Genomic DNA, 22,603 nt, shown 5'->3' with positions numbered 1-22,603 from the left:
ATGCATACCTCCCGTATACTTTAACTCATCTCTAGATTACTTATTGTACCTAATACAATGTAAATGCTATGTAAATAGTTCTTATACAGTATTGTTTAGAAAATAATGACAAGAAGAAAAAGTCTGTACATGTTAAGTAAAGATGCAAATTTTTTTTAATATTTCCAATTCGTGGTTGGTTAAATTCAAATGCAGAACCCATTGATACAGAGGGCCAACAGTAAATTATAATGATTAAAGTCAAAAAAAAATAGAAAACAGAGAAAATTAACAAGGCCAAAAGTTGGTTTTTTGAACTTACAAACAAAATTGACAAACCGCTAACTAGAATGATCAATTAAAAAAGAAAAAAACCCAATATGAAGAATCAAAAAGAGATATCAGAAATGAAAGAGGGGACATCACTAAAGACTCCATGAACATTAAAAGGATAATAAAAAAAATACTATAAACAACTCTATGTACACAAATTTGATAACCCAGATGAAGTAGACCAATTCCTTGAAAGACACAATCTGCTAAACTCACACAAGAACAAATAGACAATCTGAATTGGCCCATACGTATTAAAGAAATTGAATGAATCATGAATAACCTCCAAAACCAGAAAACCCAGAAAGTTTGCTGGTGAATTCTATCAAAATTAAATTAAATTCTTTTTAAGGAAGAAATTATACCAATTCTCTATAATCTCTGTCAGAGGATAGAAGTAGATGAAATACTTGCTAACTCATTCTATGAGGCCAGCTTTATCCTAATACCAAAACCAGACAAAGACATTGTAAGATAAGAAAACTACAAGCCAGTATCTCTCATGAATAAAGATGCAAAAAATCCTCAACAAATATTATCAAAATAAATCCAACAATGTATAAAAAAAATCATACACCGCAATGAAGTGAGATTTATTCCAGGTATGGAAGGCTATTTCTACATTTGAAGATCAACTAATGTAACCCATCACATCAATAGGCTAAAAAAAAGAAAAATCACACAATCATATCAATAGATGCAGAAAAAGCATTTGACAAAATCTGACACCCATTCATGATTTTAAAAAAAGAAAAAAAACTCAGCAAACTAGGAATTGAGAAAAACTGCCTCAACTTGATAAAGAATATCTACAAAAACCTTACTTTAAATATCACTAAGTATGATATTAACTTCATACTTAATGGTGAGAAACTAGAAGCTTTCTCACTAAGAAAACAAGGCAAGGATCAGGAACAAGGCAAGGATGTCCCCTCTCACCACACCTTATCAACATCATACTGAAAGTCTAAGTTAACACAATAAAACAAAAAGAGAAGATAAAATGTATACAGATTGGAAAGGAAGAAATAAACTGTCTGTCTGTAGATGACATGATCATCTATGTAGAAAATCTGAAAGACAAAGGTCTAGGGTGTGATCCCTGGACCAACCAGATGCCATAAAAAATAAAAAATAAAAAAATCCAAAAGAATCAACAAAAAGACTCCTGGAACTAAAAAGAGATTAAAGCAAGGTTGAATGATACAAGGTTAAAATATAAAGGTCATTCAGTTTAATATATAAAATATACAATTTAATATACAAAAACCAATACTAGCAATGAACAAGTATAATTTGAGATTATAAAAAAAAAATACCATTTATATTACCACTCCCCAAAATGATTAGATTTAGGTATAAATCTATCAAAATATGTACAAGATCTATATGAAGAAAAGTACAAAACTCTGATGAATGAAATCAAAGAATTAAGTAAATGGAGAAATAGTCCATGTTCATGGATCGTAAGACTCAATACTGTCAAGATGTCAGTCATTCCTAGCTTGATCTATACAATCCCAATAAAAATCTCAGCGAGTTATTTTATGGATGATGGAAAACTGATTCTACAATTTATATGCAGAGGCAAAAGACCTAGAATAGTCAACACAATACTGAAGGAGAAAAAAAAAGTTGAAGGACTGACACTACTCACCTTCAAGAGTAAAGCTACAGTAATTAAGACCATGTAATTGGCAAAAGAAGAGACTAATCAATCAATGGAAAAGAATACAAAACCCAGAAATAGACCACATAAATCCAGTCAACTGATATTTGACGAAGCAGCAAAGGGAATACAATGGAAGAAAAACAGCCTTTTTTTGTTTGTTTGTTTCAACAAATGGTGCTGAGACAACATGCAAACAAATGAATCTAGATACAGACCTTACACCCTTCACAAAAATTAACTCAAAATGGAAAACAGTTTTTACATGTAAAAAACAAAACTATGAAACTCCTAGAAGATAACACAGGAGAAAACCTAGATGACCTTTGATATGGCAATGACTTTTTAGATACAACACAATCCATTAAAGAAATTATTGATAAGCTGAACTTCATTAAAATATAAAACTTAGGCTCACAAAAGACAATGCCAAGAGAATGAGAAGACAAGACACTGATTGAAAGAAAATAACTGCAAACACCAGAACTCTTATCAGAACTATTATCTAAAGTACACCAAGAACTCTTAAAACTCAATAATAAGAAAACAAACAACCCAATTTAACAATGGGCTAAAAACATTAACAGATGCCTCATCAAAGATACACTGAAGGCAAGGAAACATATAAAAAGATACTCCATATCATATTTCATCAGGAAAATGCAAACTAAAACAACAATGAGATACCACTACACATGGATCACAATGGCCAAAATCCAGAACACTGACAACATCAAATGCTGGTGAGGATGTGGAGCAACAGGAACTCTCATTTGCTGCTGGTGGAAATGCAAAATGTACAGTCATTATGGAAGACAGTTTGGCAGGTTCCTACAAAGTTAAACATACTCTTGCTGTATGATCCAGCAACCATGCTTCTTGGTATTTACCCAATTGAACTGTAAACTACGTCCACATAAAAACCTGCACAAAGATGTTTACTGCAGCTTTATTCATAACTGCCAAAATGTGGAAGCAACCAACATGTCCTTCAGTAGGTGAATAGATAAATAAACTGTAGAACGTCCAGACAATGGGATATTATTCAACACTAAAAAGAAATGAACTATCAAGCCACAAAAGATAAGAAGGAACTTTAAATACATATTACTAAGTGAAAGAAGCCAATCTGAAAAGGCTACATACTGTATGAATCCAACTATATGACAGTATGGAAAAGACAAACCTATGGAAAGAGAAAAGAGACCAATCTTTGCCTACGGCAGAGGGGCAGGGGTTGGGAATGAACAGGTAGAGCACAGATGATTTTTAGTGTAGTAAAAATACTCTGTATGATACTATAATGATGGATATATGTCATTATACATTTGTCCAAATCCACAGAATGTACAACAGCAAAAATGAACCCTAATATAAACTATGGACTTTGAATGAGTATGATGTGTCAATGTAGGTTCATCAATTGTAACAAATCCGTGGGGGATGTTGATAATGGGGGAGGCTGTGCATGTGTGGAGACAGAAGGTATATAGGAAATCTCTGTACCTTTCTTTCAATTTTGCTATGAACTTAAAACTGCTCTAAAAAAATTAACTCTTTTAGAAAAAAAAGGAATTTTTACCACAGATCCTACAGACATTAAAGGATAATAAAAGAATGCTATGAACAACTTTATGCCAAAAACTTCAACAATTTAGATGAAATGGTCATATTTCTCCAAAAAAATACAAGTTACCTATATATATACTTGGTCTTCATCCTTGTCTCCTGACATACAATTAAAATCCTTAGACTCTCCAAAGTGATAAAAATCTTATATGCTAATGATAGCTGGCAGCCCCTATGTAGCTTCAAGATTGAGGCTGATCACAGGAAAGACCAAAGTAGGACTTTTATTCTCACCCCTCAACCTCCAGGGAGAGGAAAGGAGCTGAAAGTTAAGATGATCAACAGTGGCCAGTGATGTAATCAATCATGCCTATGTAATGAAACCTCCGTAAAAACCCAAGAGACCTGGGTTCGGAGAGCTTCCAGATAGCTGAACACGTGGAGGTACCCGGAGGGTGGCACGCCCAGGGAGGGCATGGAAGCTCCAGGCCTCTTCCCCCTCACCTCGCCCTGTGCATCTCTTCATCTGTATCCTTTGTAATATCCTTTATAATAAACTGGCAAATGTTAAGTACGTGTCTCCCTGAGTTCCGTGAGCCACTCAAATAAACTAATCAAACCATGGGAGGTGGTTGTGGGAACCCTGATTTATAGCTGGTTGGTCAGAAGTTCCAGAGGTCTGTACTTGCAACTGGCATCTGAAGTGGGGGGCAGTCTTGAGTACTAAGCCCTCAACCTGTGGGATCTGACGTTCTCTCCAGGTAGACAGTTTTCAGAATTGAATTGGGGGAAACCCCACTGGTGTCCACTAAAGAATGCTCCTTGCCAGCAGGGAGAAATCCCCACACATTTGATCACAGAAGTCTGTCTTCTATGTTAATGACTGTTGCTGAATAAGAGTACAGGAAAAACAGTTTGTGTGTGTTTTGTTTTTCCATTACATTACCAAAATTGACATAAGAAATAACAAAAAACCTAAATATCTCCATACCTATTAAAGAAATTAAATTTGTCAAAAATTTCCCCAAAAGAAAATTCCAGGACCAGATGGTACTGGAATTCTATCAAACCTTCAAGAAGAAATCACACCAATCTTATGCAAACTTTTTAAAAATACAGGAGATACAATTACTACCCAACTCATTTTATGACACAAGGGTAACTGTAATACTAAAACCTGAAAAAGACATTACCAAAAAAAAAAAGATTACAGACTAAAATTCCTCATCAATATAAACCCAAAAATTCTTAACAAAATATTAGCAAGTCAAATTTAACAACACATCCCATATAAGAAGGTTTCACCCCAAGAATGAAAGACTAATTTAACATTCAAAAATTAATATAATTCAATTTTCCTTTTATTCTCTTAATGTATGATCATTTCAATAGGTGCAGAAAAAGCATTTGAGAAAATTTGATACATATTTATGGTAAAAATTATCGGCAAAATAGGAATGGGAGAGAACTTGCTTAAATTGATAAAAGCCATCAAAATACCTACAGCTAACATCATACTCAATGATTAAAGACGAAAAAACTAATTTGTAATTGTTTCACCCTCAGAGTAGGAACAAGGAAGAATGCAGCTTTTCTATTGGAATAAAGAAGGTACCAAGGGGTGGGGGGTAGAAGGGGCTAGAGATCAGAAAGAAAAATATGATTATTTATAAAAAATTATTAAAATTAATAAACAAGTTTAGCGAGGTCACAGATAGAAGGTTAATATACAAAAGCAACTATATTATTATATATTAGTATGAAACAACTGAAAAATAGGGAAAAACAAGTTATAGTAGCACTAAAAACCATAAAACACTTCCATGTGGCTGTCTCCAAGGCTTTCTGCAGCCAAAGGCAATGCTCAAAGAGGAACTCAGGTGAGAGTCTTCAGCCAACAAAGGCCCTCAGCAGTTGGACAGGGCATCTGGTTTCCACACCACAACATACACTATCGTCCACCTACTGCACTATTAGGATTTACTTCCTTCAAGTAAGTTCTGGGAAAAGCTCCTCCAGAATTCTGGTTAGTGTCATTACCTAAAGAAACTTTTCAGAGAAAGGAAAGTGAGACAAACTACAGCCCCTGCCACTGTGCAAATGGTTTCAAAGCCAAAACTGATACTGACAACCTCTTCTCAACTAGCCATTGTAGATTCCCTCATTTTTGGCTAGCATTTCTGCTTGTCCAGGTGGCTGACCTCCTGGGGTGGTCACAAGGCCTTTCTCATGCCCATTTACCATCAACACTGGACAAGGAAGTACCAAGAGGCACCCAGTAGGTCACTAACATGCCAAACCTCCATGCTCCATTGTGTAATAGAACCTTACCTCCTCCAGATGAACAGACACATTAGCCCTGTTCTTGGAAAAGGAGCCCCAAGTCCCAGTGGCAGCTGTAGCTTAATGTATAACAAGATCCTTACAGTATCTTCTATTGGAAACGCTTCCTTTCTAAGAACCAGGATCTTTTAACCCATAGCGCTAAGGGCTACAGAAATGGGAAGCATAAATTCCCCAGTGGATCACTGAGAGTGATGCTAAGTGGAGCCACTCTTACTTCCATGTGTTCTTCATACTGGGAACACTGGAGAAGGATACCCCATCCTTGCAGTATCACCACTGGTTGTGCCACCAAAAGACTATCAAGTCAGCAGCTTAGGTAACTCATACCCAGAATATATATCAAATCCAGTCTGTTTACTAAACAGTTAGATCCAAATAAGTAATAAAAAATTTATGTCCTAACAGTTTAGTAGCCATTTGAGAAAATAATACGCATAACTTAAAAGAAAAAATATTTTTTGTTTTATTCTCAAATGACCACAATTATTCAATAACAGAACATATGCACCTGTTAGGAACTGCACAAAGTCTCAAACTTGGAATCAAATTGAACATGCCATCCTCCTTTCCTGTTCCACATTGATTTTTGTGCAGTGCTTGATGTGTATCACAGCAACTACAAAAATCCAACTTTATCCAACTTTACAAAGATATGACATCATCAAAAGGAATGTAACATTATCTTATGTCAAAACTGTGAACTACTTTAAGCTAGCAGTTTGTGACAGATGTTGCTGTGTTCCTTTGAAATTTGAAAATATTTCATTGTATTCCTGTGTGTCTGCTGTGGTACTCTGGAGTGCCTTGACACACAGTTTGAGAACCACTACGTGTGTATGTGCACACTCGTCCATATACATGTGTGCATACACATGCGTCCATACACGTGTGTAGGTGCAATCCTCCCAGCACTTCTCAGTAAGCTTTGTTGTGACTTAACTCTAGTTACTGGTTTGGTAATAGCAGGAGAGCAGAATAGACAGGGTAGAAGGGGCAGCATAGTCTTCTGCACCATCTTCAAGTAACTACCCTCTAGCCAGGAAAAGTAGGCCACTTCTGGCAGGCCCAGAGAATTCAGGGGAGTTTGCAGATTCAAGGTTTTCAGTACTTCAACTCAGATGTCCCATCCTAAAGGTCAGGGTTCCCATTCCTTCCCAACTAGAGCACTGACACTGGCATAGCAGACTTGCTGAGAATCCAACCCACCCTGGAGCTCTGCCACACTTAAAATTAAGTCTTGGGCTTAATCCTCAGCTGCTTCTTTCTTCCTACTGTAGAAGATATGTTCCTTTACATGCTGCTAAAGAAACCACCTTTCACATTTTGCCCCAATTATCTTCAGCCTTTCATCATCTTTCTCCAGTCTATCAATGTCACTCACCAACAGCCATCTGATTATATTGTCCGCATAATTAATAATTTCCTTAAACCTCTCAAAAGCCTAATTTGGCGTACCCACCAAGTCATTCCCTTCCATAGGAACTGCATTCCAATTTACCACCAGTGAAAGTTTTAACAGTTGCACAGCTACAGTACACACCAAGGGTTATCAGTATCAGTGCTCCATCTACCACCAGAATGGGATTCTCATTGCCAGCCAGCCAGAAGATAATCTAGCTCCAAAACCTCATTTTAAAGTCTACTTCCTCAGACCACTCCTGGCACTCTTGGGTAAAGTTCCCCAGGAAACAGACTCTGAAATAGAGATTTGCCCATCTCCATTTATTGGAGAAGTTTATTGGGGAGTGCGCTCTCTGAGTCAACAACTAGGGGGTGTGAAGGAAGTAGGACTCAGCAAAGGAAGGAGTTGAACTGCAATGCAGTCACAGGAAGTCCTCGGCCAGGTCCCGAGGGACTCAGCTGCAATCAGTTTTAGCTGCCAATATTCTCAACAGCTAGGGGAACATGTGCCTGAATAGGTAGATCTGGATCGCAAACCACAGCACCCACCACACAACCACTGGCCTATTACATCAATTTGGTTAATGAGGGGAGAGAATAAAGCATTTATTCTGCTTTCTTAGGAGGAATTACAGTTCATTGCCAGTTGATAAGGGAAAATTCTTCTTTGTAGAAGAGCACCAGCTAATAAATTAAAGAAGAATGACAGAATTATTTTAAAAAACCCATCATTTTGAAACCCCTAATGAAGTTACTGACGCAAAGGATTATCAAAGGATTCTAAAACTATTAGGTAAAAGATTTTCACAGTATTCCTAAGTTATTTCCTTGCGACTACTTCCTCATTACAAATGGAAAAAGCATCCATTTACACAGGAGAGATGTAGTGGGTACCCTCTTAACCCAAGTAATCAGACTTAGCATTATTAAATAGTGAGACAGGCTGACTACCTCTGGACAGGATACAATATGCAGTACTCAGCTTTATATACAAAATGTTCTTGCTAAAAAATGTCTAATCAAAACCTAATGTAGACTTAAGGCCTAACTGCCTTAAGCCCTTCCCATTTACAGGAAATAACGGGGATAGAAGAGAGAGAGATGAACAATATCTGCGGGGCCAGGGCCTGCCCTTAAGAAGCAGCCTAGGAAAGGTAAAATATTAGTGACATAAAACTGACCTGTGATGGCTAGGGGCTAGGTTACCAAGGCCTGAAAAAACTTTTTGAAATGATGGAAATGCTCTATACTCGACTGTGATGGTGGTTCCAAGAGTCTTCGAATGAACATTTAAAGAAGGTTAATTTTTTTTATGTAAATTAAACCTCAATTAACCTAAACTCTCCCTCAAAAACCTGAATGTTCAATGTTTTTAAGAAAAAAGCGAGACTATTCTGTTGATTTTTTAAACAAATATTTTTAAATGCAAAGAGTATTTTTAAATTAACATTTTTATTTTCTTTTTAAGCCCAGAGGCAAGATTTTTCTCTTCTCTTGAGCTGGGACACTAATTCATTTCACATTTCCACCCACTAGAATGCCAACAGAGCAGTTTTGCCTTAACGTGTGTTTATACATTATATACGAGGGTATTTCAAAAAATTCACGGAAAGATTCATATTGTCTTTTAATTCTATTTTTCCACAAACTTTTTAAAGTGCCCTCATAGGATTCCACATATGTAACAGCTATATGAAGAAAATTACTACCTATCCAAATATACATATACATATACAGATTCAATCCCACATCTCTTCCTAACACACTTGTACGATAGCTCAAAACTGTCAGGATTTTATCCCTGTCTGCTGAATAAAATCCAAATTTTACCTTGTACTTCAAGATGCCCTACCCTCTGGCTAAAGCTTCCATCTCCAGAATGAATTCTTACCGTGACACCTGCATTCTAGCTCAGGTAGAATTCTTACCACTACCTACACATAAACGTGCTTTCTCACCTCTGCTCATGCTTTTGAGCTCACCCAGAATGCCATCCCTTTGTCATAATAGGTTATGCTTTCTTAGTCATTTCACTGAATACTTTTATAAGTATCTGCCTTTGTATCTTTCACCCCCAGATAGACAATAAACCCAAGTCCAGCATTTGCCTCTCATAAATCTTTACAGGGCCAATGGTTAGTGCCAAGGAATAATCCCCAAACATTTGTTGCATTAATTGACTATTTAACCTCTTACAACTGAAATCCCACACACCTGAAGGATGGACTCAAATACGATTTCCAGAAAGAAAGAGATAAAGCAGCTGAAGGAACTAAGTGGGTTTAGCTTACAGAAGAAAAGCAGTTCTCCATTCTGGTCACAATGTCCTCTATTGTTTCCATTAATGTTGTTCTACTACTTCACAACCCAGATACCCTGAACCCTTTCATCTACCAGTCTATCAGTTCCATCCTGGCATCACTTTCCTTTTTTACCATACGGTCAAACATTGTCACCAAAAGCCTTCAATTTCTATTTTTCCTTGACCTCCAGTCACACTTTAACCCTGCCTCAACTCAACTAGGAGTTTCTCCATTTCTCTTTTGAGTAGAAAAGCTTACAATACCACACTGATTGGAATTTTAAATGTGATTTTAATAAAAACAACCAACATTTAATGGGCACTTACCATGTGCAGGCACAATGTACTAAAGCCTTATAAGGCTACAAGAAATAGACAAAGAATATCTAATTAACTTGCCCAACTTAACACAGATAGAAAAAGGTAGAACTGAATTTAAACGAAGACATTCTGCCTCCAGAGACCTAAACATTGAGCCACCGTGCTATGGTGTTTCCCAAGTGCAAGGCTATACCACCATTCACACTCAGAACTGATCAAATATTCCTTTATTCATTTCCTGCCCAACCTCTTTCCCCAAGAGAATGTTCCAATTTTGATCACTCTCATTCATCCAAAAACAGTTATTCAGTTAATGAATAAATGAAAAAGTTGTTCCCACATTCAACAGTCATTGAGACCAAAAATAAAAGAGTAAAGCATGATCCATGCCTTCTCTTCAAGTCCCCTCACTCTCGGCAAAAAAACAAAAACATTAATGTTTAATAGCATTTAATGTGCCAAACACTTTCTATATTTTAATTCATTTAATCTACAAAACAATCCACATTATGATTATCCCCACTCTACATATAAGAAAACTGAGGCATAGAAGAACATAATGTACTCAAGGTTATACAATTAGCAAATGACAGAGCCAGGATTTAAAGCCAGTCTAACTTCAGAGTCCAAGATCTTAACCACTTTGTTAGAATGCCATCAGAATCACTGACTCCGTTAGGTTTGAATCCCTCAGTTTCTCTACCCTACACCTAAAGCATAAGCTATAGCAATTCATTCATTCGACACTGATAACTCACTTGCCACGTTTTAGTTTCTTGAACACAAGCTTGTTCCCACCTCAGGGCCTTTATAATTTCCTAAAACAATATCTAGATTTTCCTCCTCATCATTACATTTCAATTTAAATGCCAACTCCCAAAGAGACCTTTCCTGACCAAGTTACCTAAAATAGTCCCACTACAAATCACTCTATCACATGAAATCAGTTTTATTTCCTTCGTAGTTACTTATCACTAACTGAAATTATCAGTTGTCTATTTCTCCCACTAAAGTGGAAGTTCCAAGACAGTAGAGACCTTGTCTATCTAGTTCACTGCTATATCTTCATCTCCTACAACAGTGCCTGGCACACAGTAGGTACTCAATATTTACAGAATGAATGCCAAAAATTGTGCTAGACACTAAGATTATCCAAATGAACAGGATATGGTTCCTGACCTCAATGAAGTCCCAGTCATTATATTTACAAATACTTACCTCCTCCCCTTCCATATTAAAGGAAGACCAGCCTCCAACCTTTTTCAATGGCTAACCTCTCCACCTGTCATCTTAAACCTGTCCCTGAGATCACCATTTGACCTCTCCCTATCAATTATCCCCTCTCTCACTTCTTCACTCTCGCTCTCCACTTACCCTCCTGTATTTGAATATCCCACCTATCTTCCCATACTTGAACATCTTTCCTTCAACCCAGAATACCCCCCATGTTACACCAACACCTTCCAATCATTCCTTTCCACATCCCCCTACTATGACTGCTTCCTCAAAAGTTATCTGTCACCTGGAAGCTTATTCTTCAGCACTTCTGAAAATTTTCAGCCCACTTTCCTATGACCAGAGGTGCTAATGTCTCATGGGTCTCAATATCCCGATCTTTTTCTCAGTTTCTTCACTGTCTCCTTTCTCTCACACATTTAAACTTGATGTTCACTACAGTTTCATCCTCTATTTTTGCTCCATTTTCTTTCTCTGAATGATCTCATCATCTCTTCTAATTCAACTAGTGTTCCTATAATTATACCATTCATTCAGAGCCTAAATCCCAGCTCTACTTTGACCATCATCTTTAATAAGAAATGTGATTGAATTCTTAATCAAATCCTCAATAAAGAGTAGTTGCAGATTAAAACAGAAAAAAATAATGCAAACTGTAATAAACCTAAATCCCAGCTCTACTTTGACCATCATCTTTAATAAGAAATGTGATTGAATTCTTAATCAGATCCTCAATAAAGAGTAGTTGCAGATTAAAACAGAAAAAATAATGCAAACTGTAATAAACAATAATATTGTGAACAAGCATGAGCCAGCAATAACGTGTAATATAAGGCTGGTTTCCACGAGTATTTCTTGAAATACTTGAACTAATTCTTCATTACTTTTCATTGATAGTTTGTACAGGACTAAAAATCATTAACAAACTTTACATATATGATTAATCTATATTATTTTTGTCTAAAACTGTTAATACAGTTCTAAATACATAGAAATCATATTATTACACTAGTATAGTAGTAGAAAGCCAAAGCAGAAATATACCAGTCACAAATTATTGCATAAGTCTGGAAACAACATACAAAATAAAATTAAATTTTTTGAGAGGGGTTTGCAAAGATGTCCCATAATTTATAGTGCCATAATTTAGAGATTCACAGATCAAAATTATACCTAATTATCAGAGTAAACTGTCTAATGTGGTGTTGTGCTATTTTCAAAAACATCAGTACTCTTGTGCCATTCTGGCTTCAGTTCAGATTTCAAAGGGTAGTTATACACATTTATATCCATATGATAAAACCACTCTTGTGCCCAATCCTGTAAACAATCACAGACATGAGAAGACTGATTTACCCAGAAAAAGTATTAACAAAGCTCCATCTTTACAACACTTTCCAAAGGATTAGCCACAATACATACTGATAAATTACAAAAAACTGACTTACAGCCTAGCCTCTTTCATAATGGGGGAAAAAAAGACATCTGGTTATTGCCCAAAAAACTGCACATTCAGTAAATACAGTAAACTCTTTAATTGATTTATATCAAGCATAGTAATATTTTTCCTACTACGCTTTCCCCATGTATTGCAAGAAGCTGTGGGAAAAAAGATGAAGCCAACTCTCAATTACCACTATCAAAGCTGGTGAAACGAGTCAGTCACCATCCTTCAGGGTATGTAGCATGTAAGGGCATGGAAAAGAAAACAATAGGAGAGCCCTTAGCTAAAAAGGCACCCACATTTTAAGAAAAGGAAAATGAAAGTGATTTAACATCGGCATCAAAGAATCTGAAGGCGCGGCCAGCCTAACTAAAAGAGATCTAGGAGCTACTCAGATTTTTTAGGGGTAACAGTTTAACACTATACCAGCTGTCATAGTTGGAAGTTCTTCAGTTTTCCCTTTTTCTCAACAAAACCCCTTCTACTTTAAAGCCTATAGGTAACAGAGGAAATAGAACAGAAGATGAAGAGAAATGGCCGATGGGACATCTGGGACAGCAGAACACAAGAGCAGCTGCAACCACATTTCTAGTCGACGAAAAGGCCCAGTTATCAAAGTTCAGCTCTAATGACCTCTATAAGACTCCTTTCATATCTACATAAATCTCCATCTGCATCCCTTACTTATAAATCTCTTAAAATGAAACCTCATGTCTATACCACAGCCTCATTATCTAAAACTCATCCTACAAACATGACACTACCCTTAACCTACAGCATTGCTCCTTTAGTGAAAGGCAGATTTCTCTTAAGGTAGGTGGAAAGGGAAAGAAGGAATGTCATAGGGCGGGGGGCGAGGGGGAGATACATGCAAATAACATTGCGCAGACACTGGAAACACCACTTCCCTCCTTACTCTTGCAAAATCTCTTCGTGTATTACCCTCTTACCTCTGCCCATGCCTCCTCCTTCCTCAACAATACACACACGTGTCATAGCCAACCAGCACCATCACCTCTTCTAGTACCACACGCTACCATCCCATCCTCGCTAACCCCCACATACACAGACACACACAGTTAGAGCAGAAACTGCAGCCACCGCACCCTCCTTCTATCTGGATAAAGTGTTGGTACTAGCCAGCATCAAACGCTGACTGAAAGCTCAGTAAATACGTACGGAGACAGACAGACAGACACACACACACACAGGCGCACACGCGGCATGCAGCGCAAGGAAGGACACTGTGGAGACGCACCTGGAGGCCGGGTGTCCAGCGCTGCTGCCCCCCTGGTCCCTGTCACTGAGCGCAGCTGTATAAATCCTCCGGTAGCGGTCGGCCAGGGCCCGGCCTGACAGCAGCAGCTGGTAGTGACCCCGAGAGTCCGCGGCGGGCAGCACCAGACCCAGCCCCGGGGCAGCCACGGAGCCTTCGGGAACCGGCATGAACAGCGCCCCCGGCGCCGCAGAGGAAGAGATGGTGGCGGCTGAGAAGAATCCGTCCCCGCCGGGCCCCGAGGAGGAGGCGGCGGGGGAGGCAGTCGCTGCGCACATCATCATCCTCGCCGCCACCACCGCCGCCGCCGCCTCGTCCCCGCGGGCCGGGCGGGCAGACACGCGCGCGCACACACGGCCCTTTTCCAACGACGACGGCGCCGGCGTCGTCCTCTAGCTGCCGCAGAAGGGAGACTACAAAGACAACGACCTCCTTCTCCTCCTCCTCCTCCTCCCCCCCCTCGCGCAGCCCTCGCAACTACTGGGGCCGCTCATCTAACCCCGCCACCCCGGGAGTGTAAGGAGGAGGCGGTACCACCGCCGCCGCCGCCGCCGCCGCGGGAGGCAGTCGCGGCGCACATCATCATCCTCGCCGCCACCACCGCCGCCGCCGCCTCGTCCCCGCGGGCCGGGCGGGCAGACACGCGCGCGCACACACGGCCCTTTTCCAACGACGACGGCGCCGGCGTCGTCCTCTAGCTGCCGCAGAAGGGAGACTACAAAGACAACGACCTCCTTCTCCTCCTCCTCCTCCTCCCCCCCCTCGCGCAGCCCTCGCAACTACTGGGGCCGCTCATCTAACCCCGCCACCCCGGGAGTGTAAGGAGGAGGCGGTACCACCGCCGCCGCCGCCGCCGCCGCCGCCACCGCCTGGGCTACCCGCAATGGGAAGCTGCCGGCTGCACTGAGCATGCGCCACTCCTCACACATGCTCAGTAGTGACTCGAGCCCCTCTCCTCCCCCCCGCCTCTCCGCCACCACTCCCTCCGCCTCCGGGCTTTGGGTGTGTGGCGGTCGGGTCGTGCGGAATCTGAAGGGAATCCACTTCTCCAGTTTTTACTAGCAGCTTCAGGAAGAGTAAAGAAAGTCCCGCGGAGGCTGTAAGCTACAAGCGTTCGACTTCAGGTAAAGAGAGAACTAGAACCTTAAAGAAAAAAGGGAATGTGCCCGTCGCCAGTCCTCTTGCTACCTTTTCACCAAGTCTGTGCTGCCAACATGAAGATTTACTGTGAATAGTGCTGGTTAGTTCAGAATCCAAGGTAGAGAAAGCCATCCGAATGAGAAGTCCCTTTGGCGATCTTACTTTGGATTTTTTTGTCAGTAGGATTTGTCTGTTTAATATCTCTTTTGCTCACAAAGACAGGTAATAATCTAATACAGTATTTTTTCTGTGAAAGCGGAGTTAACAGATAGGCTACTGTTAACAAGTCAGTCAATCCCAAATTCTTGTTCTCAAATTTACATCAAAGCTAAATCTGAATGCAATAATATTTTTCTTAAATAATCTTCTGTTGACTTCCCACTCACCTTAAGGGTGCACTTTTATCTCTTGACAGTGGTCACTTAATGGCTTATCTTTTTCTGCCCAGATTTACCTGAAGATAATTCTTGAGTATGACCTGAAACGATAATTGTGACTAAGACTGTGTAATACCTGAAAATGTCAGCTTTACCAAAGATCTTAATCATTTTTATCATTTTTTAAAAATGTAACATTTGCTGAGTCCTCTATTCCAAGCTATTCTAATAACACCATCTAAGTAAATGCTGTAGAAACATGTGCCGGTGTACCCTGATTCCTATTAAGTTTTATCCTTTTGACTCTCAATTTGAAGAGTTTGCTTAATTTGTTACTCCTAACAAAATCATTTCTAAGTCCTATCATTCCAATACTATACAAGTATCTTTTGTCTACTCACTAGTTCTAATATCTGTCTTTTCCTAAAATGGCCTTTTTAAAAAAATAATTTTTTAAAGGAAGTCTTACTTAATGTTTGAGAAGTACAAACAAGGAGTGGAAAAGTAAATTAATTCTAGCTTTAGAGGTGGAAGAGGGCTGAAAGGAGGGCATTTTATCTGGAGCTTTAAATGATAGATGGATGTCATTTAGATGTCTTTTTAAAAGAGCTAGAAATGGGATAATGAAAGCATAGGAACAAAGGACAGACATGGGGAATTATAGTATTTTAGTACTATGATTAGTTCTGTGAAGTAAGTTTTGCACTTGTCTCGTTTCCTCAACTATCTTATAAAGTTCCTTGGGAGCTTCTTGTTTATTTTTGTCTTCCTCAGCCCCTAGTCTGAACTTTGCCGTAGCAGGTATCCAATAAGTATTTGTTAGGCTAAACTTTTGTCCTAATGCTTCAACACAGAAATCCTCAGTGTTGAGCAGGAAGCCCCACACCTACCTCCACCCTGGAGTGAGAGCCAAGACCCTGGGTCTTCAAAAAGTTTGTGGAAAGATTTGTATTATCTTTTAGTTCCTTTTTTCTATGACCTTTTTGAAGTACCCTCGTCCACTGGTGTAGAGGCAGTTAAATTCGAAGAGTGGAGTTAAAAGCCTGACAGGTTGGCACTGCAAGAGCGCGTTATTGCTGCAAGAGCCAACAGGGTAGCTAAAAGACTCTGAAATCAGATAGCCCTGGATTTGAATCCTGACTCTGCTACTCAATACTTGCATGTCTTAGGGCAAGTTTCCTCTTCTGAATAATGCTCAAAATAATACCTATTACATGCGATTGAGAAAGGACTGAAACCATCCAGGATGGCTACCTTGGCACGTGGCTTTCATACATGGTAACACACTAAACAAAACACAGTAGACCTTTCCATAGGGTGGGAATGGTGTCTTTGTTCACTCATTACATTCCCAGCTCCTAGCACAGGGTCTAGCCCTAAAGCAGGAATGAAATAGATATTGGTTGAATGAATGAATGTAACCTGCACAGAGAAACATTTCCAGAACAGGCTTAGGTGGTGGCATGTGCAGTCATTGCCCATTTAGAGTTTCTAGTGGACACTGACCCGTGCGGCTTCACTGGTCTCCGGGCTCCTCCCACCGCTTCCTTAATTTCTCTTCAGTCCTCACAGTACTCTTCTATTCCAGACAGGCCCCTTCCAGAGCCTCCTGGGTGCACACAAAACCCGGTAACTGGATAATTTCCTGAGAAACCCGATGTCATTGAGCGACGCGACTAGGCGTGCGCAGAGTCGCACACATGCTCACTTAGGTAACCGAGGGTGGCGTTTCTGTTGCGGTTGGCAGCGTTTCCTTCCACGGCAGCGGCAGCGGTCGCTGTACTCTAAATTGATAGCCAATGCAGCGTTTTTCCTCCTGCTCCTCTTCCTGCCTCCGCACTGTGCGCACCCCGGGTCCCTGCCACAGCCACGGCCACCGCCGTGGCAGCTGGGCACTTTAGAAGGCTCCCCTGGGTTGGTGGGGAATGGGGCACGTGCCCCAGAGAAGGGCGTTCGGAGTCACCCTTAATTCCACTGTCAAGGGGACGTGAAGGGAAGGGTAGTCCCCAGGGCAAGTCGCGAGGGTCACCTGCACCGTCGCTGCAGATCGGAGGTGTAGGTTTCTCGAAATATGCGAAGCAAGTGTCCCCTCCCGCCACTCCTGCGAGCACTACTACTGAGTGCCTCACGCAGCCCGTGTTGTGGGGTGGAAGGGGACCGCTTGTTACTCAAGGAACTATACAGAATGAAAGCAGAGGCTTGGCTTGGCTTTTTCCAGCCCCACTGAGCGCGGATCCAGGGCTTTCTGCGCTGCCATCTTAGCTCCATGCTCGGGCTGGGCTGGGCGTGCGTGGGCGTTTGTGGCAGGAGCCGGGGCGGGGGCGCGGGGCGTGCGGGCGGGCGGTGTCGGAATAGGCGAGCAGCTCACCAGCCTTCGCCCTCAAAGAACCGCATGCAACTAGGACAGGTCCTGCCTGTGCCCGTTTTATTGTGGACGTAGCATTTTCCCGTCTTTGTGGGTTGATAACGCTCGTTTCTCAAGACTCTCTCGTCTGTGACCATAAAATAAGACCATGGCTTCATCTTTCACATTTAGGATCATAGATTTTGTCGTTCTTTTCCACTTGACGTTGCAAACATGGACCACAATTTTTTGAACTCATTACATTTACATTTTTTCTCCTCTGTATCTTTAAAGTTTTTTTTTTTTTTCGAGGAAGCCACCAGTGCTGATGTAGTAAATAACACAGCAGGAACCATAATATGTATGCAAGAGGACACATGTTGTTAGTTTCATTTAAAAGGTTAATATTGTGCTAAGGTTACAAGAGTACAAACACAGGAAACATACATATTATCAGGCAAATCAAGACTGCTGAAATGCTGTGGTCAAGTGCAGAGTCTTCAGTTTGTTTCCCGGATTTGTACAATAATGTATTGGAGCATTTGAAAACAAAATTGGTATCTGAGAACATTTTAAAACACACTTGGTAGCTGAGAACAATTGAGGTGGGGGGGGGGATGCTCAGGCTTGAATAGTGAAGAAATGCTTCACTCTTCAGTCACCTTTGCTTTGAGGGTCACAGGATTCTGCATTCTTAACAAATATGATGATATTGCAGTTTAAAATAAAATATATTTCAAATAATATACTCCAAACAGAAGAGAAAAATTCAACATGGCAATTAAAATTCTTTTAAACATAAATTACACATTGGATCCCATAGCTATCTTGACCTCTTCCTTTAAACAACTATATTTTTAGGGCCTTGGACTATTCAATAATCTGTAGGCATGAAGAATTAATGCTTTTTCCTTTTTATTCATTAGTTTTAAAAGATGCCAATTATATGACCAAGTTTTCCTACAAATAAAAAATTTAGGTTCTAGGGGGACTGAGTTATAGATTGACATTTTCATCTCTGAAAAATTATTCTAGAATATTATTAGCGAGTGACTATATGCTTTGAAGTATGTGAATTCAATAATATATATTTGAATGCAAATCGAACATTTTTTTTTAAATGTCATCATTATGATGCATTTAGACCAGAGGATGTGTTCACAACTGATACAGGAAGTCATATAAAGTATAACTCGCTTAAAGAGAGAAATAAAAGAACCAGTTTTTCAACCTTAAAAACTTCGGTATAGTTTATGAATTAGTATTGGTCTTTATTATTAAGTTTTAATAATTTAAATCATATATTCTCAAACACTAAAGGATCATTGAAATTCTCATATAGAATAAGAGTTTTATCATATCAAAGTTTCCTTGAGATATACTTAATAGGATTATTGAGAAATTCAGATATCCAGATATATCTGAATGGCTCTAAACTGATTATACTAAGCATGGTCTTTTTTGAAAAAGACATTTCACCTCTTTCAGGCTGTTTTCTCATTAGTAAAGAAGGTAATAATAGCATCTACTTCATTAGATTCTTTGAAGTATAAATTAAATATGTAACATGAGAGTGCTTCAAGAGTTCATGGAAAAATTTATCTTTTAATTCTTTTTTTTCAGAAACTTTTTGAAGTACGCTTGCATGTATGAAGAAGTACTTATTTAGTATATTACAAGGCAGGCAATAGCTGTTATTAATATCACATAATATATTAATGGTCTCTTATTTGAGATGTGTCCCAATCTTGTGCTAAAGGAAGTCAGTTATACAGTTTGAGTTTTATAGACTTGGATTTAGATGTTGTTTTTTTGTTGTGGTTTTTTCTTAACAAAGAGTCCTATCCACAAATACAGATTTACTGTATCTTGACATGACAAGAAGAATAGAATCCAAACACAATGCTTGTTTCCCTAGAACACCTGCTCTTAGATAATTTGTTTATTCACAGAACACGTTGCTTACCTTCATAAATTCAGTGAGTTTTTGGAATTTTAACCGATAGCTACATTTTGACATGTAATAGTCAAGACAGATTATAATTTCTTCTCAAATGGCTAGTAGCTATGGTACACATCTAGATTCAAAAATTATAAATCATCCATAGCTCACATTTTCTGTTAATTAATATGTAATTAACATCTAAATCTTTGCCTTGCCTAGTTTGACTTCCTGTTCTCATAACATTTTTACTTTTATATTTTGAAAGTAAAAATGATTCCGTTTACTAGTTCTTCATAAGTTCTTAAAAATATTTTGCCCCTTTTTTGATATCAGGTCTGGTTCACCTTCAAACTTGGCCAGAAGCTACTGAAAAACTTTTTAGAACATATAATTTATGAAATATATTTCACATTCTTCCTAAATTAATTTGTGGTAAGTGACAGTATTTTGTAGTTTAGACAAAATAATCTTATCTATATGAAGTTAAATGTTGGGAACTGAATTAATTACTAGTCTATGTTGTAGATTGAAGCAATACTGCTTGCAGGGAAAAACTGTGGCATTCTTACAGGTATTTCTAAGGTCTACCTCTACATGCTGGTGGAATGGTGTGCCAATAATTTGTTTATTTGTTCTTGAGTTCATTCTTCTCCATTCCTCTGCTCTGCTCTGTACAGCAGAGGAATGACCCCTGCAAATTACTTTTTCCAGGCCTCCCTTGCCAGCTAAGTTCAAGTTAGATTCAATTGGTGGAGGGAGATGATGACTGGAAAATGGGTGAAGGGAAAATCTATCCCCTCCTCCCCACTCCACCCCCTCACACCCCGCCTTAGGCAGGATCTCTTATGTGGTTCCAGCTCCTGCTGAACAGCTTCTCCTCCCACGGTTCAGCTCCAACCAGGTAACTTCTTCTGATGACTGGAAAATGGGTGAAGGGAAAATCTATCCCCTCCTCCCCACTCCACCCCCTCACATCCCGCCTTAGGCAGGATCTCTTATGTGGTTCCAGCTCCTGCTGAACAGCTTCTCCTCCCACGGTTCAGCTCCAACCAGGTAACTTCTTCTTGTGGAACCAGTTCTCACTGAGCAGCCCCAGCTCCTGGAATCTGGTAACAGTATTTCCTCTATGGTCACTACAGCCCTAGGGATTGTAGTGGCTTCATGCTGATATTAATCCCTGAGACGTCTGTGTCCCTTGTTTGGCTTTTCAGTTCCTTCAATACCACTGCAGTTAGTTCCCCATTTTCACTTCACTCTCTCAATAACCTGGCGTGCACTTGTCTGTTTTCCTGATTGGATCCTGAATGATACAGATGGTCTTCCATCCAAATAATAAATCTAATTTGGTTTCTTGGCCAAATGATGGCAACTTTATCACCTTTTATCTGGTCTTTGAAGCTTGTAGATCTGACTTCAATCAACAAAAAAGAGACCTACTTTGAAAACAATATTGGTTGGCTAACCCATACCCATTGTAAACTGCATTCTTCCTTACCTGCCTCTACTCTAGAGAATGGAAAAAGTGAAATATTTTCTGTATGAGCCTCTCCTCATCTAGGGTTGGCTTTGTGGAACAATTCAGAACAGCAAGATGAGGGAAAATCTGCTAGTGCTACTTCTCTCTCTCTCTCTCCCTTTCTTTCCACCTCAAAGATGAACAGGATGGCTGACATTTGTAGCTCTGAGACAGGAAGCTTGAGCTAAAGGCCAAAAGCATTACTGATATTGACCCTGACATTGTGGAACTACTGAACAAAGTTTCAAACTTATTTTTACACAAGAAAAAAAAATCTGAATTGTCTCGGCTACTGTTAATGAAGTACTCTGTTACTTGTAGCTAGAATATTCCTACCCTATACATTAACTCCAGCATCGTGTCAGAGTGCATTCCCTACCCAGCTAACAGTCTATCAGTAGTCTATCTGGAAAAAAAAAAAAAAAAGAAATTATGGAAAATAATTAAAAGCATAGACATCCATTCATTCTCCTGGGTCCTAAATTTTCTTCCTTTAATCAAGTCAAAACATCAGAAAGTTCACTAAAGTGTATTTTATATTAGGCCTTCAGATTTTATTAAAGATTACTACAGTGGTGTGCCTCCCAGACACCCCTTCCTGGCCTGAAGCACTTATTCCCCCAGGTGCTGGGATTGTTGGCTACTGGCTGCTAACAGATAAACCCCTTCCCATAAATAGCCCTTGGCCTTAGGGTGCTGTCTCTCCTAACATTATAACCCTTCCCCATGGGGAGCCCATATCAAATAACTGGTCAATGCAGTGTACAAAAACCTGTCACCCTGACCTTGATTCAGGATGATTTTGAAGAGCCATCCACCTCCTGGAACTCTCTGTGGAATTAGCTAAGGCCTTTGTTGCAGTTACATTGCAGTTCAATTTCTCTCCCTCTCTTAACCAATCCTGCTTTCCTCACTAATTCACAAGTAGTATTGTTGAAAGTACTCCACAATAAATTTCCTGCTTGCAGGAATCCATTTCTAGTCTGTTTCCCAGAGAACTCAACATAAGTCCATTGGTATGAGGAATGGACTCAAGAAACAGACTCTAAAGTGGGATTTTGGAGCTGAATCATATACTGGTCCGGTGGCAATGAGAACCCCATCTGTAATGGAAAGTTTCTAAAGTGACCCCCATAATCTCCATCTTCTAATATCTCTTCCCCTTGTGAATAGGACCTGCAAATTCTTCCTAATCAAGAGAATATGGCAAAAGTGACAGGATGTGCATGATTATACTTACATGATTAAGTTACATACTATTCAAACTCCCATCTTGCTGGGAACCTCTCTCCCCCGCTGGCTTTGAGGAAGCAAGTTGCCAGATTGAGAGCAACCGTGTGGAGAAGTCTGTGTGACAAGGAGCCAATGGTAGCCTCTGGCCAACAGCCAACAAGGAACTGAGTCC

The 22,603-nt window shown here is 39.7% G+C and overlaps 1 protein-coding gene across 1 annotated transcript in view; it reads right to left on the bottom strand.

Annotated features, from left to right (window-relative positions):
- MYCBP2 (MYC binding protein 2, E3 ubiquitin protein ligase) overlaps nt 1–14,161 on the bottom strand; it is a 260,417-nt gene extending 246,256 nt beyond the window's left edge. Inside the window, exon 1 of the mRNA XM_008570270.1 lies at nt 13,859–14,161. Within this exon, the coding sequence (XP_008568492.1) occupies nt 13,859–14,160 (302 nt within the window). The 5' untranslated portion in view covers nt 14,161. The remainder of the gene's footprint in view (nt 1–13,858) is intronic.
- Between the last annotated feature and the right edge of the window lie 8,442 nt (nt 14,162–22,603).

The sequence above is a fragment of the Galeopterus variegatus genome, unplaced genomic scaffold (genome assembly GCF_000696425.1).
Source record: "Galeopterus variegatus unplaced genomic scaffold, G_variegatus-3.0.2 Scaffold587, whole genome shotgun sequence".
NCBI lineage: Eukaryota > Metazoa > Chordata > Mammalia > Dermoptera > Cynocephalidae > Galeopterus > Galeopterus variegatus.
The sequence above is the reverse complement of the archived record's forward strand: the minus strand, read 5'-3'. Positions and strand labels throughout refer to the sequence as shown.